General features: G+C 32.3%; 1 protein-coding gene across 2 annotated transcripts in view; it reads left to right on the top strand.

The window, feature by feature from the left end:
- The first annotated feature begins 5,663 nt into the window (after positions 1 to 5,663).
- The window catches only part of LOC132746360 (uncharacterized), a 152,970-nt gene continuing 134,639 nt past the window's right edge, over positions 5,664 to 23,994 (top strand). The window contains exons 1-5 of one of the 2 annotated variants that reach the window (XM_060735477.1): positions 5,664 to 5,839; positions 7,200 to 7,293; positions 8,165 to 8,263; positions 11,206 to 11,375; positions 12,890 to 12,993. In XM_060735477.1, the coding sequence (XP_060591460.1) occupies positions 5,725 to 5,839; positions 7,200 to 7,293; positions 8,165 to 8,263; positions 11,206 to 11,375; positions 12,890 to 12,993 (582 nt within the window). In that variant the 5' untranslated portion in view covers positions 5,664 to 5,724. The remainder of the gene's footprint in view (positions 5,840 to 7,199; positions 7,294 to 8,164; positions 8,264 to 11,205; positions 11,376 to 12,889; positions 12,994 to 23,994) is intronic. The other variant, XM_060735476.1, reaches the window with a different exon arrangement.

Below are 23,994 nucleotides of genomic sequence, written 5' to 3'. Positions count from 1 at the left end.
GCTATCTTATTCGTTCTAGAGTTAAGTGGATTCTTGAAGGTGAAAAACCTTCACAGTACTTTTGCAGCTTAGAGAAAAAAAATTACACTTCTAAAACTATTTATAAAATTCAAAAGGATGACGGAACAATTGTTAAAGAACAAACAGCAATTCTCGAAGAATTAGAAAAATATTATCAAAACCTATTTATGGCAAAAATACACAATGAAAATGACGATTCCTTTGAAAATTTTATTTCAAACATAGAAGCACCTGTTTTAAGTCCAACAGAGTCAAATGCTTTAGAAGGTCAAATAAACTATCATGAAGCAACTTTAGTATTACATAACATGAAAAATAATAAAAGTCCAGGATCTTCTGGTTTCAGCGCAGATTTTTACAAAGTTTTTTGGAAAAAGATAGGAGTTTTTGTTGTTAGAGCTATTAATAACGCATATGAATCAGGCAAACTTTCCATAACTCAAACACAGGGAATAATTACATGTATTCCTAAAGACAATAAACCAAAAGAATTTTAAAAAATTGGAGACCCATAACTCTTTTAAATACAGTTTATAAAATTGCTTCTGGAGTCATTGCAAATAGAATTAAAAAACTTTAAACAAATTAATTAGCAAAGATCAAACCGGATTTATTAAGGGTAGATATATTAGAGAAAATTCAAGACTTATATACGACATTATGCATTATACTGAAGAGAAAGATATCCCTGGTCTTCTTCTTTTAATTGATTTTGAAAAAGCTTTTGATTATTTGTCCTGGTCATTTGTTCAAAAAACATTGTCTTATTTTAATTTTGGAATTTCTATTAAACGATGGTTTAATATTTTTTATAAAGACGCACAGTCTGCTGTAAGTCAATGTGGATTTCTGTCAAATTTTGTAACAATAGGTAGAGGCTGCAGACAAGGAGACCCGCTTTCTTGTTACATCTTTATTTTATGTGCTGAAATTCTCTCTCTTAAGATAAGAAACTGTAAAGAAATAAAAGGTATAAAGATAGATAATTTAGAACATAAATTATCTCAATTTGCGGATGATACAACTTTAATATTGGACGGGTCAAGCAATTCCTTAAATCAGGCACTTGATGTGTTATCGAAATTTGCTCATATATCTGGACTAAATGTAAACTTTGATAAAACAAAAGTAATTTGGATAGGAAAAAATAAATACTCATCAAATAGTATAAAAACACGATGGAAATTATCATGGAACCAACATAATTTTAAAATGCTGGGCATTACTTTTGATGTAAATTTAAAACAAATGATACATATAAACTATGAAGATAAATTAATTAAGATTCAAAATTTAATAATCATTGGAAAAGGAGAATTCTCAGTCCAATAGGAAAAATCGCAGTTATCAAAACGCTTTTTAATTTCAATTTTAAACCATCTTTTTATAGCCCTACCATCACCACCTCAGAACATGATAAATAAACTTAACAATATGTTTTATGATTTTATATGGCAAGGAAATGTTAAAATAAAAAATACTGTTATGGTTAAGGACTATTCAGAGGGAGGTTTAAAAATGTTAAACTTAAATGCTTTTATAATGGCTTTAAAGATAAGCTGGTTCAAAAGAATGATTAGCGATGCCTGTTGGAAAAACATTATTATAAATGAATTTGATATGCAAAAATTATTTCACTGTGGAAAACAATACATAGATAAAATTGCAAAAAGCATTTCAAATCGTTTTTTGGAAGGACACTTTTAATGCTTTTTCTACATATATAGATAAGTATCCTATAAATAACGAATCTTTCGCACAACTACCATTGTTTTATAACGATAAATTACTAATTGGCAATAAAAGTATATTTCTTAATTCATGGTTTAAAGCCGGTGTATATTATATCGGAGATATGTTTGATTCTTACGGTGCTTTTCTCTCATTAGAAGATTTCAATAATATATTCAGGCTTAATGTAAACTTTTTAATCTTTCATGGAATTAAAAAAATGATAAATGAAATGATGACAAAATTTAATTTTAGTATGAATGACGTAAAAAAACTTGTGGATCAAAATTGCCTCCTTATCTAAAAAACATAATTATTAACAATAAAGGATCAAAACAGACTTACAATTTATTGAATACTAATAACACACAACCAACAAGTAAAGCAACCTGGATGAAAAAGCTTGATCTTTATTTTGAGGAAAGGAAATGGAAAGAAATTTACGAAATGCCATTTAAAATAACAAAAGATTCTAGGATACAGTGGTTTCAAATTAGGATTATTCATAGAATAATTGGCACTAACTATTATTTACATAAAATTAAATATAATGATAATCCTCTTTGTACCTTTTGTAAAAATGAAAACGAAACTATCGAACATTTGTTTTGGCAATGTAGTTTTGTAAAGGACATCATTGATATCTATTTCAAAACAAAAAAGAATATTTTTCCGTCATTAACTGCAGACGAAATGATTTTTGGCTTAACAGATGAAAGTCCTTTATCAAAAACTAAAAATCTAATTTTAATTTACTTTAAAATATATATTTATCAATGTAGAATGCAAAAGAGTATTCCCACAGTTTTTGGAGCTAAAAAATATATAACATATTGTTATAACATTGAAAAAGAGACTGCAATGATAAATAACAATGTTGAAACCTTTAATTCCGCGTGGAATTCTTATCTAATTTTCCTTTATGCAGATTAACACAATATTTTTGTTTTCTTCTTCTTATAATTATTATTACTTTTATTATAATTATTATTACTATTATTATTATTATTCTCTACATATATGCAGACTTAAACTTTTAGGCTGTATTGACCAATACAAAAACTACACATCAAACTATTATATTTTTACCCCGCTTAAAATGGCTTTAGAGATAAGTAAATGACTGAAAAGATGAATAGATATGATCAATAACAATATCAAAAGCGCAGACTGCAGTGAGAGAGTGCAGATGAATGAGTGTAGTATGTAAAATGAATTATTTTTCTTTTATGATATGTTTTGTTTTTTACTTTGAATTCATTTATAGTTATATGTTTATATACCCATGCTGTAAATGCAATGTTTATATATTTATTTGATCAATAAAAAAAAAAAAAAACAAAAAAACTCGTGGCCACGACATAGTATCTCGAGGCCACAACTAAGCTATCTCGTGGCCACGACTTAGTAACTCGTGGCCACGACATAGTATCTCGTGGCCAAGACTTAGCCATCTCGTGGTCACGACTTAGTAACTCGTGGTCACGACTTAGTATCTCGTGGCCACGACTTAGTATCTCGTGGCCTTGAGATAAAAAAATACAAACATGTCACCCTTGTGCCACCGTAATAATCTGTCAAGTAGAGTTATCCGATTTTTCTTATGTTTGCTTAAGGTTCTTGTAACACTTGTAGCATAACTTTTGTAAGCGATGTCACACGCAAGAGATGGGAGAAGGATAAATATCATTATTTCATGCTTTCCAGTGTTTTATTGTAATATATCAGATGCTTATATAGAGGATATTTGTTTAGTTCAGTGTAAGATCGGAATATATTTCACCGAGTGAGCACCAAAAGGTATATTTCACGAGTGGCGCAGCCACGAGTGAAATATGAACTTTTGGTGTTCACAAGGTGAAATATATTTCAATCTTACACTAAACTAAACACATTTTCTTTTTATTATATACAAAGAAACGTTTTAAAAAGACATTAAACCTTATACTGAATGAAAAGCGCGCCAAATAATAATACAACGTGACGTCATTTACGACGTCACGTCATTAAGTTTGTACCCAGTACTGTGCACGCTGGTATTTCACTGAAACAACATAAGGGGCTTAAATTCAAAACAGTGAAATTACCAAAGTGGTAATTTCACTGTTTCAATCAGTGAAATTACCAGTTTTATATCACTGATATATTTCTATAAACAACCGAAAAGCATGTAATAAATTCTGAAATTTATAAAATATAATTTTCACTGTAGCCTATATCTGAATGCGGATGAACAGAAAATCAGAAATAAATGGAATAACAGGCAGAAATAAATGCCGTCATAAGTAAATATTGCTTCTTTAGGAAAAGAAAGACAATGTCATCATACATCATGTTAGAAATTTAACAAAATTAGAGAAATTTAACGGAACTAGATTTCAAAACTGATGATGTGACGTCATGATATAATGACGTCACAAAGGAGAATGCGCGACGTTACGCGGCAAAATCAGTAAGAAATTACTTAAAATCACTTAAAAAGCATAAAATAAAAAAGAAAATTTATTTGTTTTACATATAAGATTGAAATATATTTCATTCGTGAACACCAGCTATTATATTTTCACTCGTGGCTACGCCACTCGTGAAAATATTGCATCTGGTGTTCACTCAGTGAAATTATATTTCAATCTTACATGCAAAACAAACAAATATCCTCTATATATTGAAATATAAAGTTATTTATTTATCATCTATTTATTTATTTATGTATAATAATTCATTTTTATTTTTTTTTCAAACACTTTAGCACAGCGTTTTTTTCCCTTATACTTAATTGTGCCAGTCATGTACAAATTATTTTAATAATATAAACAAAGGGTTGGTTTCGATTTGGACAAATATTCCTGGGAATATATATAAAAATACAAATAAAAGTATTTGTGATAATGGTAAAACTTGAAGTCTGCAAACTGTAGACAAGGCCTGATTTTGTCTATATGAACACATTGAGCGAGACAGCATTATGCTTGGACGTTCTTGACATAATTATGCACTCAGAACAGTTTAATAATCTGTTCATAAGAGATAATAAAATTGCACGATCTGCAGCAGTCTTGCCTCTATTCAGTCTATTTGAATCAATAATCCCGTAAGAAAGGTGGTAATATTTCTTTCACATCAGAAGAACAGCTATACATACAGGAAAATCTGGCGATGCGGCATCTCTACATTTGAAGAAGGCTGACCAAAAAGTCAGAGCTGACCTTTCTCAGAAGACCATTGAAAATTCGTCCTATCACAAAAAGAATACATCTGCAGCAGTTACTTACTTATAAGTTGTGTAAACAAATTAATTAATTAAATTGATTCGCCTTTTGATATTCGAATTTCAAATTTTGACAGGCTGTGCGATAATTAAACCTTTCCGTTTAGTTTGAATGTTGTCTTCAACTGTTGTCTTCAAAATATTTATAGATAATCATGTGCAATTTATAATTGATTTCAATGTGTGTATAATATTTTTTATATGTTTGTAAATATAATTTATGCACACTTGATTTGTGTACGACTAATTTGTGCATATAATTTGTATATAATTCATACACATACATGTATATGTGTATGAGTTTCTATAAATGATTTCACTCAAAAGAAGATAATTCACTCAAAAGAAGATAATTAGATTGTACAACTTGCATCTAGGAAGAAAGAATTTACTACATGTACATAACATTATACTTGCTCTGTTTAGCCTACCAACACTGTTTTTATTTTCCAAAAATCTTTATAGTACTTTATAATGAGAAATAGATTGTTTATTAATATAACAGGCTTTCTGCTGTCTAAGTGAGCTCTTGAAACACTCGACCTAACTATGTTACAGCAGGAAACAAAAAAAAATCACATCCTGTTTTCGAGTAATTTGAGATATAAATACATTGTATGTAGGAGAAATAAGTGAACACTTGGATTTGCAAGCTAGTGTGAAACCAGCGTCTGTTTGTTATAAATGCGTTTTATAGAAACAAGATGCATGGATTAAACTGTTTGATTTTCGCCATTTTGGTGGAGTTTAGCTTTTCTCACGTTATATTTCCAGATGTTCTTGAAACAGCTTTACTGAATTTACGTTCAAAAAGGGAAAGTAAGTTTAATTTTAGATAATGATAAATGGATAAGATAAATTTCAGGTTTTTGATGTTGATATATATTATAAACACACATGTATTTACTAAGGATAATTCTAAACTTAAAGCGGGATTGATCTAGCTTGATAAAGGGGTCCATGTCAAAATTTTTTATCCAGACTAGTTTAATCCCTTTTCCCCTCTAAATACTTATATCGGTACTAGTCTTCTCCGAGTTTGATTCTTAAATACACGAACTAAAATTTAAATTGACTTATACATGCACTAAGCAATCGACAGTATCACTGGGGAGGAACTGTTACATAAAGGATGAAGTTCTTATGATAATTTGTCAGGAGTTCTCATGATAACTGTCACGGTATTCCTGGTAAATGTTACGGTTTTCGACGGAAAACCTTTTTATATATACAGAAGAAACACTCGTGAAATATGGTTATTTTCCTCTTGTGATTTTCTTCCTTGCCATACTTATTTATCTAATTATAATCGAAATTTGCAAACACAATGCTCCGGCTATCAACTTTATGCTCTGTTTTGTCACTGAGTTCTTTTGATAACTCTGAAGATCTCCTAGAGTTCTTATGATAACTTTTGTTACTGCTAGTGTGTTTCGTGTGCTAAGTTACGGTATATTTTAGCGTATTACAGGAGTTAAAAAGTCGCTTTGCCGGTGACAAAAGCTGTTATAAGAACACTAGGACATCGTCAGAGTTATCACAAGAACACCGTCACATTTAAAAAAAATCGAGTATTAATTTATTAGCCTTGGCTCTGCGTTTGCAACTTTCCATTATAATTAGGTTTTTTTTTCTTACTCTTAATACAATATGTAAGACAAGTTAAATCTTCAAAGTTTATTTTTGTACCGCTTACTCCCAATTATAGCTAACATTACCATTTTTAAAAGTGTTTCTCCAGTATATTAAAATGTATTCCGACGATATCCGTAACGTTTTCCAGAAACTCCCTGACAGTTATCATAAGAACTCCTGACAAGTTATCGTAAGCACTTCATCCTTCGTGTTACAGTTACTCCTCTGTGATTATAAAAGTCTGGATATCGCAGGCTACTCCGACTTTGTATAAGTTATTTATTTTGTGAAGAAGTTGGTATACATTTTAATACATTAATCAGTGAAAAGTATGCACTAAGAGAAACTTTATGTTGGCATGGTACATTAACTTATTAAAATACATGTATATGAACTACTATAATTAGCAGAATTTTCTATTTACATGAACGCACTAGAAAATCAGTACCAGTAACTCCTACTATCAGGTGAATTAAGCTTTCATGGATTGCCTCTCATTATTTAATCTAAGGGTACATATTCCATACGTTGCACTGTTTTACAGCACCATGCGGTGAAGAAATTGATTTAGAACAAACAGGCGGTGTAAATGAAATTCATCTCCGGACGGAATCATTCAACGGCACAGAATTCTACAGGTATTTCATTCTAACAGATTTCTACTACGCCGGTAGAGGAAGATTTGTTTCTACGTGACTTGAGTATACCAAGTAAAACAAAAACACACACATGAAATGAAGTTAACTCTTATCTCACACGATGTATAGTATGTTTATAAGCTGTTAATATGTTATGCACCGAAACAACCAATCTTGTTATTTCGCAGATGGACAATCTCAGAAAATTTCGATATCAAGAAGAATTTGAAAGTTTTTATTGATATACGGTATACCATCATCAAAAATTTTCTGACCTTTGTTGCGAAAATTAAATTAAATCTGAAGATTTCAGTGTATACCCACTGCTTTTTCTTATGTCCTGTCTATATATATTTCCGTAAGTTATGCCTTCATTATATGACAGTTAATCAATCAATTCAAATATAAATTAACTTTGTAACTTTCCAAAGTGAGAAAGTTTAATTTTGTTTTCTCAGCCACCACTTATATAACAGTTCTAGAAAAGTAGAAATATTCAAGTAATAATTAACATGTTATGTGAAATTATTGACTGATTTAACAGTTTTATCACCCTATTTCAACTACGTGACTAACACAATAAGTGCTATTGCAGCATATTGTTTTTTTTACATATTTAGGTCATTAAAGCGGATTGTAACTACAATTTGAAATGCGTTAATTACTTTCTTTATTAGCTACACATATTGTTTTACATTTAACTACATTTTAATAAAAGATTCATGAAAGATTGCATGAATCTGGGGGCATGCTGCCTTTAATTAAAAAGACATCTTTCATCCTTTTAAGAAGTTAACACACGACCAGATTTACAGAGTTCTATTGTATATGATTTCATGTATATTCAAATTGAAATCACCTTTCTATTCAGAGTAAATGAAGACTGTAAATGGACGCTTAAGACCACTCAAGATCATTTCATGATCTTAAAATCCGACTACTTCAGCGTCGAAGAGAGCGAGAACTGTATGTAAGTAACAAATAGTTTTCTAAAATGCATATTATAACCTATATAAAGCTAGTACAATAGAGTAACTAGGAATCAATATGCTGTCTCAGAACTTCAGTTATGCAAAATTTATATAACTGAAGTTTTGAGGCATAAAGCGATTTCACCTCCTCTTGTTAAGCCAACTGTCATCCAGGAGTTTAGACAGGCCCTCTTAGAGCTGTGGGTTCTAATCCCACGAGACGCCATACGCAGGCTTATCAGTGGCATAATGAGACAGTGTCAGGTCATAATCATCGGAAATGGACGCAACACTCGATATTGAGATCTTTCCACTTTTGGCTCATTTTCAAACTCATTCCATTTGTATCACCCATGCACACACACAAAATAAAGAGAAAAACCCTTATCTATAATACACTGTTCTCGAGCTTCAGTGATAAATCAGAACATAACAAAAAAACAAAAAATTAATATACTTGAATATCAAAATTATCCAAACATTACTATTAACTAATTAATTGTTGTATACCCATTTAAAATATACATCATCTTGATCCCTATCAGATTCTGTGTAGTATATTTAAGATATCACACACGTCAAAATCAATCTATCCCTCGTAGAATGCATACTAACTTACGGCTATGTATGGTGGCTATTTTGGTACATTGCGCGTTGCAATTTCGATAGCGACAACGCAACCTATATTGTTATCGCCTTTTCGTCTTGTCGCTAGCGACGTAACGTCAAAGCGCCTAAGGGCGCGTTGTCGCGATTTCGTCTTGTCTCGCGAAGCACGCCAAACGGCGCGTTGTCGTGCGGCGTGTTGTCGTGCGACGCGTTGTCGCCATATCGCTTGGCTAATAAGCCAATCCTTCGACAATGTGACATCGCGACAACACGCCGCACGACAACGGCATCGTTAGCGACAGGGCGACAAGACGAAAGTCCGACAATGCGCCGTTTGGCGCTTTGTCCTGTTGACGCTAGCGTCAACACGACGCACAAAAGCGTTCCAAATCAGCCCCATAGCTATGCTATATAACAGGCTCTCATAAATATGGCCAGTAAAGACAACATAAACATCTCTGTACTGGTCAGGGGAAGTAACCAATGCGAACATTTTTAGTGTATTCACAAACCCCATGTAACGGTTATTTTCCCTGATTAGTAGTGCGGTTTGTTTAGCAGACGCTTGGCTATTTGTCACAATTCTCAGAGTTCAATAGGGACAAAATTTAATGTTACTCCAGCAGCATAGAAATTGAATCGTTGCAACACTAAACATACCACAGACACGTTGATGTCATCCTCAGGAATCTTCAAGGACTGGAAATAAGACATCTCTGACATCTTCTACACAATTCAAAGCACACATATATACATTGATCTACAGTTCCCAACCTTAATATAAAGAAAATTTACATAAAATTTTGAAAAAAAATGTAACGGTTGTCTTGGAATATTGAATGTGACACATTTGTCATTCAATGAAATTCTGCATCTGATACCCAAAATAAAAGTCACGTGGTAGAACCTCTTTAACAAGATGCTTGCATGTAAAAGCCAATGTGTTTCGTATGTTTATGTATGAAAATCTGCATCGTCACGTTAAACCCAGCTTTGTTTTCACAATACCGGTAATTCACTACAAATTTATAGAAATAAACACTTCACTATTAAAAAAGTCTGTAGTGGTTGATCTTATGGTATAAACTATACTTAAATTATATATCCCGCCAAACCACTTAAAAGTTTATAAGAGCATCCACTTATGGTACAATGTCGTACGTAGCCTGACAAATTTACACATTGTGTTCCCCCCGAAGTGTATGATTTCAACATATTTCCACTACAATGTCGGATCTTGATCGTATTTTATTGTTTTTCATTGTTATAAACTTATTTGTACTGAATATGTTGTCTTCCCTATAATTATTTCGTCATTTAAAGTCAACATTATTAAAGGAGATTTATAGCATAGTTTGTCAGCAGCATTTTTAAACTTTAATTGACACAAGTCACGAACAACGGTAGATGGTGACATTCAGCAGGTTATCCAGATAGGTCATGCCAATCTTTTGAAAATAAATGCCGCCCTTTTGGTTAAATATATGGCCATTTTAATGTTTACTTGCTTATAAAGAAACAGATACGTATCAGTAAAATGAAATTGTTATTTGCGACTTTTAAAATGACAACTCTAAAACAAACAATAACACTGGGTTTGGATCTGTAACAAAAAGCTACATTTACATAAGTCGAAACAGAAAATTATCTTTTCATTGACTAATTTATGACATTACAGTTTCATTTGCACATAATTTGTAACAAGAATAGATATTTGTTCTTATGAAGCTTTAGTTCGGCTCACAGTTTGCTAACTTTTTTTCGAAAAGTATACAACACATCGACAACCTATAAATTCTGATTGTACGATTCAGTCATTGACATATCAGCATATTTCACTCTTAACATATACCAAGGAAATTCAAATCATCAGGGGTAGGACTAATTACTTACCAAAGTTTTTAATTAAATTATTTTTTTTTACCTTTTTTGTTAAGGTATAGTTTCTCAAAATCCATCAAAGCTACTTCCATTATAAAACTGTGACGCCATGTCAAACTAACAGATAATTCGAACCTTACCTTTTGCAAAATTATGAATGCATTTCAAAAGTGCAGGGAAATCTTGTTTTGCCATTTTTTGCCACCTTTTAACATAAAATTTCTTGTTAAACCTTTTTAATATTTATTTCTCAAAAAGTAAGTTTATGTTTCAGAAATCGCCTGCAATAGTAATACGTTTAGTTATTTATCTGGATAGCTGATAACAGATTCACAAAATAAAAAAATACAAGGCATATAATGCTTTCAGAATGACTTTAAGGTATACTTTATGCTTTATAAGTGCTTGTTTTAATCACTTTTATTAACATTGTAATTATTATGTTTGGTAGCTGGGACTATGTTGAGATTACAGAAAAGGGCGTTGATGGGACAACAAGCAAATACTGTGGTTGGGACCCATTGACATATATCACATTTGGGAGCAAAATCCAACTACAGTTCAAGTCGGATGAGACATATGAAGACAAGGGTTTTAAATTCATCATCGAGTCGAGTAAAAGTAAGTATTTTACTACTTATAAAATGATACCAATTGACTTCCAGCGTTTTGATTTAATCTCACCAATTAAGCATTATCAGAGTCAGAAAAAATCTACATAAACTACATATTGTACTCTGGTAATTCTGTTACAATACAAAGTTGTGTTGATTTCCAATATTTTCTTTAGTTATTTACAATTTATGGTCTGATTAATATTATTGATTACAATACTGGTTCTATTGGATTTCTTTACAGAGGTCAAAAACGTATATTTGACTTGATTAGCGTCTTGTCCAATTGTTTATTCGTCCAGCAGAATTCAATATTATACTCAACAATGTATAAAAATCTCAACTTATTACTATTTATAAGTCAATGAAATCTGAGACCAATTTATATACACTCAAAGTCGGCTGTAGCTGACTCCTTACTTTTTATGTCTGCTGCACTTACAATTGAAACACCGACAAAAAATCCTATTTTATAATTTTTAAATACTTTAAAATCGTAGATTTATGTTTGTCACAATAACTTGACCTATAAGAGGGAGACAAACCCGCTTGGTATTATCGTATCATGCTTCGTAGACCCTATAATTAACCCATTACTTCATGAGCATTTTGTGAAAAATGGCTGTTTTCATTGAAAAGTCTCCCGTTACAAGTTCAAATTGCTATAAAACTATAAAAACTGCTTCAATACTAATCAAACTTGGCACAAGTGTTGACTGGACCATTGCCTTTGCAACAACATGCTCAGGCTTAAATTTCCTGTTACCATGGCAACGAGGGGACATCTCAAAATTGCCAAAAATCACTATTTTGCGTTGATTTTTTCCATCAAAATTGACTTCAAAGTGCTGCAACTTCTCAATGGATTGAGATAGAGTCAAATGCTTTTCAGCGTTGGTTACACGTTACCTTATGATCGATCTGGGGTCATTTTTAGCCTCTAACAAGTCCAAAATTTTGTTGGCGATGAGGGGGACTCCGCCCACTTCAAACCCCCCTAACAGAAGGGGCACATCCCCCTTCTGGCAACCCCCTGATGTATATTTTTGTTGGGGGCCGCGCCGATAAAGTGGTCACTTTTTTTAATAACATTTCTCAAAACAACAAGTGTTGGGGGCCTAAATAAGGCATTTTTCACCATTTGAGACACACAAAAGGGGGAGGGGGTGAAACAGGCGTTGAAAGGCGTATATACCGCGTAATGGGTTAACGGAAAATGATGAAAATTCTTGAAGTTGCCCAAAATCGCGTTTTCCCATGTTTAAACATGGCCTAACATATAAATTTGAAGAAAAATTGTTGTTTTATAGATTTTTTTTTTATTTTCTTCATTAACAGAAAATGATGAAAATACTTGAAATAGTCCAAAATCGCGTTTTCCCATGTTTAAACATGGCCTTACATATAAATTTGAAGAAAAATTGTTGTTTTGTAGATTTTTTTATTTACTTCATTAAACAGAGCAATTTCATAGGGATGAAAAAATTAATGTTTTTGTTAAAATGATGAAACCTATTGCAGGAGATGGGGATGACTCTAAGTGCATTGGCAGTATATTGGGTGGTGAAGATTCAAGTATAATGAATAAAGAGGATTTAGGAGAGGATTGTTTTTACAGAATACAGGTAATGACATAGTAACATTCAAGTTTTACAGGTGGAGAAACGCTGAAGTGCCCCTTTGTGCATTATTTCAGGCATGTTACATAAGCTAGCTAATTCAGTCCCTGGCAGGATTCGAACGGTTAGAGGCATGTGGTTTTATATCAAAGACCTAAACCGCTTCGCCACGGACACCTTAATTGATTGTATACAAACGGTTTACGCAATGTTAATGGGTCTCATTGCATATTATCAATTACTTTATATCATGATAAGCATGTGTCAATCGATACGGCGTCGTTCAACCACTAATTGGGACCAGAGAACTATATATCTATTTCCGAAAGTCAACCGGATCCCGTAAGATTAAATAGCTCCGTAGGATATAATGAATTTAGACAGATTAAGTATATATAAAGGAATTAAATTCAATACAGTTATACTTTCTCCTACGTGGGATCAGATAAAGATACAAGTGTGCAAGTATAAATTATTACAGAAATGAAAGAATATATACACACATATCACCACATCGATATGCCAGTCCAATTACGGCACAGCGCCTAGCAGTTGAGTCATGAAAGCATAGCAACTGCTAACCACCATCACAAAAAATGATTGTTTCAGAACAGCTTTATATATAGTCACAAACTGCACTACACATTGAAGCAGGCTCAACATTCGAATAAAAAGAGTTTGTTCTCTGTAATCTTGTCTCACAAATCAACGATGAGATTTTTATTGTCTTCTTCACTGATTTGGACCAGAGAACTATATATCTATTTCCGAAAGTCAACTGGCTCCCGTAAGATCAAATAGATACGTAGGATACAATGAATTTAGACAGAAAAAGTATATATAAATGGAGATAATTAAATTCAATACAGTTGTACTTTCCCCTACGTGGGATCAGATAAAGATACAAGTGTGCAAATGAATTATTATAGAAATGAGAGAATATATACACACATACCACCACATCGATATGCCAGTCCAATTACGGCACAGCGCCTAGCAGAACAGTTATGAAAGCATAGCCACCGCTCGTCCAACATCAAATAAAAATGATGTTTGTTTGTTTGTATTTGAGTTTATTTATACTCGGCGCCGGAATAACCATGTGTAGTTGTGCTTGCCCTTCACTGCTTTGGGTTCGAATCCTGACAGAGACTTTGGAATCTTTCATGTGAGAGAGGCTATCCATCTAGCTTACGGAACATCGGTTGTTCTACTCAGGTGCCCGTTTCTCCACCAGTTAAGCTGGAAAGTGGTCAATTGACTATGTTGGTGCAACTTAAAAAACCCAACAAAAAATAAACATCAGTTTGTGTAATTTTACAAATGTTGATTTTGACATGCTCAAGCAGCTATCAGACATGATTGTAAAAAGTAAAAGTTAAGAAACAATATACGTATGGAGATAAGTTGATGGTAATACTGGAATATGAATTGAGGGTGCCAACCAATCAAAATTCAAGAAATTTATTGCATTATTGTAAATATACATGTATGCATTAGAGAAATTATAGACAGCTGAAAAACTATTACAAAAAAGTGATAATGACTTTATGAGTAGCCATTGCCATTTATTATATCAAACATGCACTGCTTCCAACATATTGTGTTAGCCTAGCTTATAGGTAAAGTGAAAACATCAAGTTTGATATTTTATACCCGCCGCATTATAAAATAAAATTTTAAGGTCCAGAACAAACAGTTATATTGTAAAATTGAGGTGAAAATCTCATTTTACTTTTCCAGAATCATTTGTTTGTTGTACAGTGCATTAACTCTCTACCATTAGCTTACAATTTCTGAGATTAAAAAAGATATTTTATTGGTAGCTCATTGCTTAAACCTGATTGGTTAAAATTTGTGTTGTGAGAATGGCAGTTTTTCCTTCATTATGTTTCTGATCAATACTAGAGTGAGGACATCTCTGTCAGTATGATGACAAATCACAGATATGTTTGATTAGATTATAGCAACAATTGACCAGTACACAGACAAGTCCTCTACCTCCCTTTCTGATGGCACACTAGTTAAGTAAAGAAAATGTATGGATTTGTTTATTTGTAAATTTACCAAGCATTGCTGTATATTAAATAAACGGTTGAATCTGTCTGGTATTTTAATGAACAGTGAAATCTGTATGGATTTAAAATTTGTTCATTGTTATTATTTAAGGAATTGCCACAGTATAAAGGATTTGATCACCTCTGTAATAGACTATAATAGTGTATTTAGCAGGCTTTAATCATCTCTTTAGAAGCGTGAGCAGGCTTTGAATACCTCTATAATAATGTGAGCAGGCTTTGAATACCTCTATAATTGTAGGAGCAGGCTTTGATCACCTCTATAGGCTATACATTACTGTTACAACACTACTGCTCAATGAGTCTTTTGCGCAGATTATATGGGTAAATTTTCTATATAAGTTTTATATACAGTTATAACTATTAGAATAATAGTGTTAGTGATTGAACAACAGTTGATAGTTCACACTGAGTTCATGCTGTTTATTACTGAAATTCATTCAGTCATCTCTAATTCATGTACATTTTTCTAACAGTAGGACATGTTCTGAATGACCAGTCTAAATATACTGTAGGTCAGTAATGATCAGCTGGTCAGTTGGGTGAAAATTTATATGTTTTTACATGGGTATTTGCCTAAAGCTCAGATTCTTTACACTCCCAAGCACTGTTTTTCTATAGGAAAAAAGACAATTAAAATGATGATAAATTCAGGGTTTTCTGACATTTTAAACTTTTAAGCATGTTTTAGAAAGTTAGTGAAAATTATCAGTGTAAATCAAGATTATATAGGTACAATTGTATCCTAACATTGTGCATAATATACTGGTGTAACGTTTTAGGTAACATGAAATAAGGACATGATATTCATTAAAATGAAAACAACTCTGATTGTTCTTTCATTTATCTAACAGACAAAAAAAACAGCAAAAAAAAAAACAGCAGAATTTGTGTAATGTATTTTGCCCAGTTTTGAATTCGAACAGTTGCTTCAAAATGTCCGTCCGAGATTTTAGCATCCTTGCCGGTCCACTATGGTAGTCTCATCGGGGACGTCTTTGTCAAGCAGAATCTTCCTGGTAGCCTATTCTTCGTTCGTTGGTGGTGGAGGAGACGACAATACTGTCAAGGCATCATATTCCTGACTGACGATAACAAAACGGCTCTCAATAGCGCCAACCCTCCAGAGTTAGTCACGACAGGTCAACCAGTCACCTCTGGTACTTAAGATGACTTGACCTTGACCTGCCGTGTGCCTTCTCCGCGACGTGCACGTGAAGGGATTTGGAGAAGATCACAAAAATGATGGTTTCAGAACAGCTTTATATACAGTCACAAACTGCACTACACATTGAAACAGGCTCAACATTCGCATATAAAGAGTTTGTTCTCTGATGTCATGTCTCACAAATCAACGATGACATTTTTATTGTCTTCTTCAGAGAAAACTATATATCTATTTCCGAAAGTCAACTGGATCCCGTAAGATCAGATAGATCCGTAGGATACAATGAATTTAGACAGATAAAGTATATATAAAGGGAGATAATTAAATTCAATGCAGTTTTACCTTCCCCTACGTGGGATCAGATAAAGATACAAGTGTGCAGATAAATTATTACAGAAATGAAAGAACATATACACACATACCACCACATCGACATGCCAGGCCAATTACGGCACAGCGCCTAGCAGAACAGTCATAAAAGCATAGCCACTGCTCATCCACCATCACAAAAAAATGATAGTTTCAGAACAGCTTTATATACAGTCACAAACTGCACTACACATTGAAACAGACTCAACATTCGCATATAAAGAGTTTGTTCTCTGTTATCATGTCTCACAAATCAACGATGACATTTTTATTGTCTTCTTTACTGATTAGGACCAGAGAACTATATATCTATTTCCGAAAGTCAACTGGATCACGTAAGATCAAATAGATCCGTAGGATACAATGCATTAAGACAGATTAAGTTTATATAAAGGGAGATAATTAAATTCAATGCATTTATACTTTCCCTTTGATGGGATCAGATAAAGATACAAGTATGCAGATTAAGTATATATAAAGGGAGATAATTAAATTCAATACAGTGATAATTTCCCCTTCGTGGGATCAGATAAAGATACAAGTTAGCAGATAAATTATTACAGAAATGAGATAATATATACACACATACCACCAAATCGATATGCCACAGCGCCTAGCAGAACAGTCATGAAAGCATAGCCACTGCCCATCCACCATCACAAAAAATCATGGTTTCAGAACAGCTTGATATACGGTCACAAAATGCACTACACATTGAAACAGGTAAATAGCCGTTTATTTACGGCCATATAACCTGTCAACAATCTTTATAACGAATTTATAATACAAGAATCGACAGCAGCCGTGTATATAAAACTATATATACGTCACGATTATCCAATGAAAAATGACGTTACAAACGTGCAGTATTATATATTTATACACATTAACATATGATTTTTCAGGCACCCGGGGACAAAGTTCTAACGTTGGAACTAAAAATGCTAGAATTTGGCTCGACTAGTTGTGAGGAGGAAAGTATAATCATTTATGAAGGACACAGTACACGTAAGTATTTGAATGTATTTTAATGACTAACTGTGATTATATTAAGCACAAACCCACAACTAAACGTCTATTTTCCGTTTTGATATATTTTTTCTATTCATATTCAACTGCAACATAGACAAATGCGTCACCTTAGCTTTAAACTTTAACCTTTGCATGTTTACTTTTTGGAGTAGACTTCTTACAACACGCAAAAAGTATAAGGACCATCATTTTTTTTATTTTTCTCGTATTTCGTTCAACAGATTTAATTTAGTTTTACTGTGTAGGAAGCTTTAAGCTTACAGACACGCTTTCGGCTACCGCTCATTAGATTATTAATGCGACGCGGTAGCCATCCGTATTTGCCAAATTGACTTTTTTGAAAAGTAACAATGGATCACAGTTTATTTCTGCTGAATATGCCAAACAGACAGAAATGCAACACATAACATCATCCTAAATACATAGTCAATCAAATGGTTTTATTATAAAGATAGTTGTGGAAGCAAAGAACATAATGAAAAAAAGAAGAACTAGAAGAATCGATTAATAATTGACATTCGTAGAGCATAGGATCACCTTCATTAGTGTGCGGTTATTTGCCTGCCCAATTATTAATCGAAAGAAAGTTAAAACATATTTTACCTACAAATGAGAAATATAAATTAATGATAATATTACATCTCCCATTAACAACAAAACATCAAGAACTAGCTGTAAATGTATTTAATATTTTTGTATCTAAGTTATCAAATAAATCAGAGTTAATGTTTGAATTATATCAATTATTTGTCTAATTGGATTAATGCAATGGATATGTTTTCATTAAACTTAAATCCAAAGGTTGTAATTCTTATATTAGCATTTTCTTAATGAACGAACAAATGACAAAAATCAATGCCAAAAATATCTCAATGTTATAAGAACTATTGCCGCAATACATTAAAAGAATGTCCTTTAGATTGGCAATGCTGATTTTTATGGGTTTGTATCATTAGTATCGTCTGTAGTACGTTATAGTTTCAACCAAGTGATTTGCATGTTTCGACGGGGATATAAATTCAACGAATTAGCTTGTTCATATTCTTAAGTGTACCTGCATTAATTACTTTTCAGAAGGAAAACCCCTCGGTACAATATGTAGTGACAGTGTTCTGGGAATTCTGCCTTATCATGCAAGTTCAATGTTTATTGAGTACAGAAATCCTCTTAAACAAGAAGGTGAACGTTTTACAATTGATTATATGTTTGTCGAGGACAACTTTACTCCGGCACCTGTACCATCAACAACCCCATCTCCAGTAGGTGGAAATAATGGTAATCCTAACTATTGTTACACAGAATTCAGAAAAATAAACATTTTGTAATTGGTTCAATTTGTACCATGTTAAAATTAACAGATTCGTTTCCGGTAAAACTATAAGCAAATATTTCATAAACAATAACATGGTAGTATGCATTTTCTTTTGTGAATAGATTAATTAAAGCATATTTTTAAATATAATGTTTTTTATGGGTTTTATCTTTTATTTTTTGTTTTTAGACTGTAGTCGAATGTAAAAGAACGATATGGGAGCGACATTTTGGATATGCCCCCTAAAACAAAAACAAAAAAAGATTGATTTTTTTACGTAACACAATTACCAAACCGTGTACAGGTAGAATCGACTACTTCGACATTGAAGAATCGGACAACTGTATCTTTGATTTCTTGAGAGTTTTATCTGGAGAAAGAAATGGTATTGAAATTGTAGTTTCAAATTTTTGCAAATTCTTAAATTAATTACTATAAATCACATGCCAAGAATGCATGTGAGATTAGCAGTGCCTAATTGATACTCTTTCAAATACAGATGCATAGTTGTGTTTTATTACCCATCACTTTTTTCTAATGTTAATTTCCCATAGGCCTCTTGGAGCTATTCTTACTGTTAATGCAAGTGTACCACGTGACTAAGAATTTTGTACTGTTACATAGGTAACGGTATTTTTTAACAGTATATAATCTGGAGACGTGGTCTATTTTCTAAATAAAATGAAATAAAGTTGCCGCCATTTTTCTCTCGATTTATTCTAATTTTTCGACAATAGGGGGGGGGGCCTAGGCATCACCAAAGTAACTATGACTCTCATAAAATTTAGTTCTTTGCACCCTAGAGTTCTTTTCGCGTATAAACTATCTTTTTATTGAAGAGACAAAAAGTAAACATCCGTTTTCAACGAAAGAAATTGGTTATGTGAATAATAATAAGGATTATTAACAATTTTAACCAGTGAAACGTTAACAGATAGAGTTGGTGACATCTGTAGGATATCATCGTTATTTGTAAATGCACTTTGTCAGAATATTCTGGATACAGAGGATCAGATTTCACAGATCATAACCTTATAAATGGGTTATTGTTTTGTTTTCTAAATAAAACACAGCTTATTGTATGTTTATGACTGGTAGATATCATACTTGCTTAAAGAATAAAAGGAAAAGCAGCTTCTCAAGTAGACCTACAGTACACTTAAAACTTGCAAGGTAAGGACAGTTTAGTTATTACTACTCTTGGTTTATTTTTGTTACAGTTAGATTTAGTTTACAAATTCAGATCATCACAGTATTTGTTCGGGGTAATAAAATAAATAACACATGGGTTTGTGTGTAACAGTAAAAATGTCATCCCTCGTAAAAATACTGTTACCTTCGGCTACAACTCGGGTAACAGTATTTTCCTCGGTATGATATTTTTACTGTTACCCACAAACTCATGTGTTATTTATATATTGATACTTATACTAACACCATCGGATATTTCCTTTATATAAGCTAAGAAGGTCGGACGCGTGATATATTTAACAGCAGATACACTAGCCGTTCTTATTTTCTCCCTTCCATATTTGCAAACCCGTACATTGACGACGTTATTTTGTTTGAAAAATCTGATAAATAAGAAACAACTTTTTGTTGCATTTTGCTCTGAAAACTATCTAGAATGATAGAAAATGGTTTATGAAAATAAATCGAACACAAATAGCCTTAATTCAGTTATAAGTGCTGTCCAGACTTTTGAAGTGTTGTAAATGCGACGTCACAATGCAGCACAAAACAACGCGTGCAAAAACTGTAAATGATAACGCTATTTCAATATTGCAAAACAAGAAGTTAAATATCACTTTAATTTCTCTATAAATACTCTGTATTTCGCTTGAAAAATATAAAAATACGAATCTATTTCATAAGTATAAGCTATCTTCGACGGAATTATTTTGATGACCCGATTTTATCATTAATTCTACAGACTCAGCTTTGCTTGGTGGACCATACTGCGGTGAAAGTCTACATGGGCGAACTTTCCTAACACGCGGTAACTCTCTTCGCCTTGAATTCAAAACAGACGTGTCATTTGCTCTCAAAGGATTTCAAGCAAAAATTTCATTCGTACCAAATACAGGTAAAACAATTTCCTGCAATATCTAGCTGTTATTTAATTAACTACTAACCTGTTTTATTTTACAAACTGCTTAGAATATCTGCTGTAAGTATGTTTATGTTTTGTTGAACATAATTGATTTGTATTCTTTTCATAGTTATCTATTTGTTATGTTTTATCTATGAAAATTAAGTACTTTAGTGTGTTTTACTATAATTGCAGAATGCAGATGCAATGGAAATAAGATGTGCATTCGCCAGGACTTTGAGAAAAAGTTAGTTTTGCTTTGAAACATTGCTGCTTTTCAATCCAAACTTTACTGTAGCAAATCATATTTATAAACGTACCAAATACAATATACACGTAGATTAAAAAGAAATTCAGAAAGGTCTTAAAAACATCCTTGACCAGACTATTAAATAATGTTGTAAATCCACGATACCTTGTCCAAGATACTCGATATTGTGTTTAAATGTAAAGTTAGTTTATACATTTTAAGATGTATTCTTGGACAAAAGTGTGAGGTAAATAGCTGTCAAAATGGCGGAACGTGCATCAAAACAGCTTCTGTAGCGACATGTTACTGTCCTAAAGGTTTCCAAGGAGAAGATTGTTCACAAAGCGATGTAAGAATATCTTGTTGAAACATTTAATGTTTTTGTTTTAAAAAAGCAACTTCGATTCGGATATTCGTATTTGTATGTTATTTTAATCTTATGAAGATTGTTCATACGTGTGTGCGTCTTACTTGCGTTTGGCAGGTTCTATACATATTTGCAGCTGTGCCGTTTGATTACTTGGGCAGACAGTTTGCATTTGTATGGCATCTTTAAAGCTATAAATACTAGATATATCTCAATGTGCCACGTAAAATACTGTTCTATGCTATATGAATGTATTCATTTTTATTTTATTTGTCTTCATTCATATTCACTTATTTGGAATATTTCGCATGTAAAGCTCTCTTTTTACTATCTTAATGACAACGTAATATATCTAGCCAAACTTCGTTTAAGTCTGTCAATGCTTTAACATTTGACTGTGAAGCATGATAAAGTAGTAGATCTACCTACTAGATTTGGGGAAATAAATCTTAAAGGGATTTTATTCTTTGTTTTTACTTAGATCGATTTGTAAATTTAAAGTTGCTTTGGTGACAATTAAATTCATAATGTTAAATGCTATTCCTATTTTTAATCATTATGTGCCAGGGAGAAAAGTCTTACCATATACGCTTTACCACCGCACCCGTAGACCGGACGATAAAGAGAGGTGAAAGTCACGTAGCAGAATGTGAAGTTGAGGTTCCATATGGAGAGAAAAAAGATGTAAAATATAATTGGTAAGGATAGTTTCTATTTTTAAAAAGACTTTCAAACGAAAACAAAAGATATTGAATTCGTAACGTAAACTGTTTACAGACAACAGAGTAGGTCCCTTTCTACAACACTTCTCGTTCCTTTTCAATTTTTATCACATACCCTTGCCGCTTTAACGACTCTGAAAAAATTGTATTGAACGGCCGTGCATATATTTTGACGTGACGTCATTTTGGGTATATAAAAATAGCGTCAAGACACGCAAAATGTTAGCGTTATACTATAGGCGAGTAAATGAAAAATGGTTCTTTTCACTTCAAACGGTCTTTGATTTTGGTATGTGATAAATAGAATAATACATTCGTGAAAGTTTATTACACTATTTTTAGAACTCGTTAAATAAAATAATATTATGCTCGCCAGAGGCTCGCATAATATAATTTTAATCAACTCATTCAATAAATTAAGTATTAAACTGAGGCTCGCTTAATATTATTTAATTCATCGAGCACACTCATTCAATAGCCTCTATTCATTTACTGTACTGAAATATACGATTTAAATTTCTGATAACGGATAACTTTAAGATTTTTAAACCTCAGTTATCGTTTAACGCTTTGTTAACTGTATTATTTGTTATTCGAATGTATGCGAATTTAATCGATAAAATTATGCGTTTATCAATTAAGTTTTCCTACATTTTTGTGTATTGTAAACTAAAAGAACGTCCCACGTAATAGAAAGACAAATTTAACAACTGAAGTTGTCTTCTGGCTTCACTAAATTGGCATTTTCTTTTCGTTGATATAATTAAATGATAAGGTGGTTTTTTTTATAAGATAATACTTGTTATTGATTATAGTGCTTAAACTTATTAACGATGATAATAACATCAAATACACATTCTAAAAGGCTTTATACTATACCTTAATTGTTAAACAGATAGGGTGATCCACAGGGATAAGATACTTTGATCTGATATTATCCCCTCCTGCTAACCCCACCCTCTCCCTTCAGTCCATAATACAACCCCCAAAAATATAATTAAAAAAGTCAATTTCCTCATTTAGTATTCATAACAACAATAATATTGACAATATTAGAAGAAGAAGTAGAAGAAGAAATAGTTTATTTCGGTAACTTATACATTTACAGTATCTCGTTACATACAATAATAACAAATATAATAATTCTGTGATCACATGACAAAAGCAAAGGAAACAATAATGAGAAGAAAATAAAAAGTTTTAACTGATGACATTCTAGAAAATTTGTTTTCAAACGGAGAACAGACAGCTGCAAATAAAAAGAAATAAAAATAGAAATAAAAAATTAGACAATGTTCATTATACATCTTTTGTATTAGTTTTACAAGGTTTTTATCTTCTACGTGCTTTCATTGCTTTGATTCTACCCAAGTTTACATTCAATGTCATAACTCAGCAAAAACTATATATTTTTAAAAAACCTTGTTCTCGGTCAATGCAGTATAGATATATGTATACAATAACATCTTCCATATTAAAGCAGCACGCCTCTAGATTCATGTTAATTTTCATAAAATGTTTGGAAATGTATTTAAAAGTAAAATAATGTGAGGTGAACAAATAAAGTAATTTAGTCCGTCTGTCCGTACGTCCCGAAATCTTGTGAACGCAACTCCT

The sequence above is a fragment of the Ruditapes philippinarum genome, unplaced genomic scaffold, assembly GCF_026571515.1.
Source record: "Ruditapes philippinarum isolate M1 unplaced genomic scaffold, ASM2657151v2 ctg2189_1_1_1_1, whole genome shotgun sequence".
Classification (NCBI taxonomy): Eukaryota; Metazoa; Mollusca; class Bivalvia; order Venerida; family Veneridae; genus Ruditapes; species Ruditapes philippinarum.
This window is presented reverse-complemented; position numbering and strand designations above follow the sequence as displayed.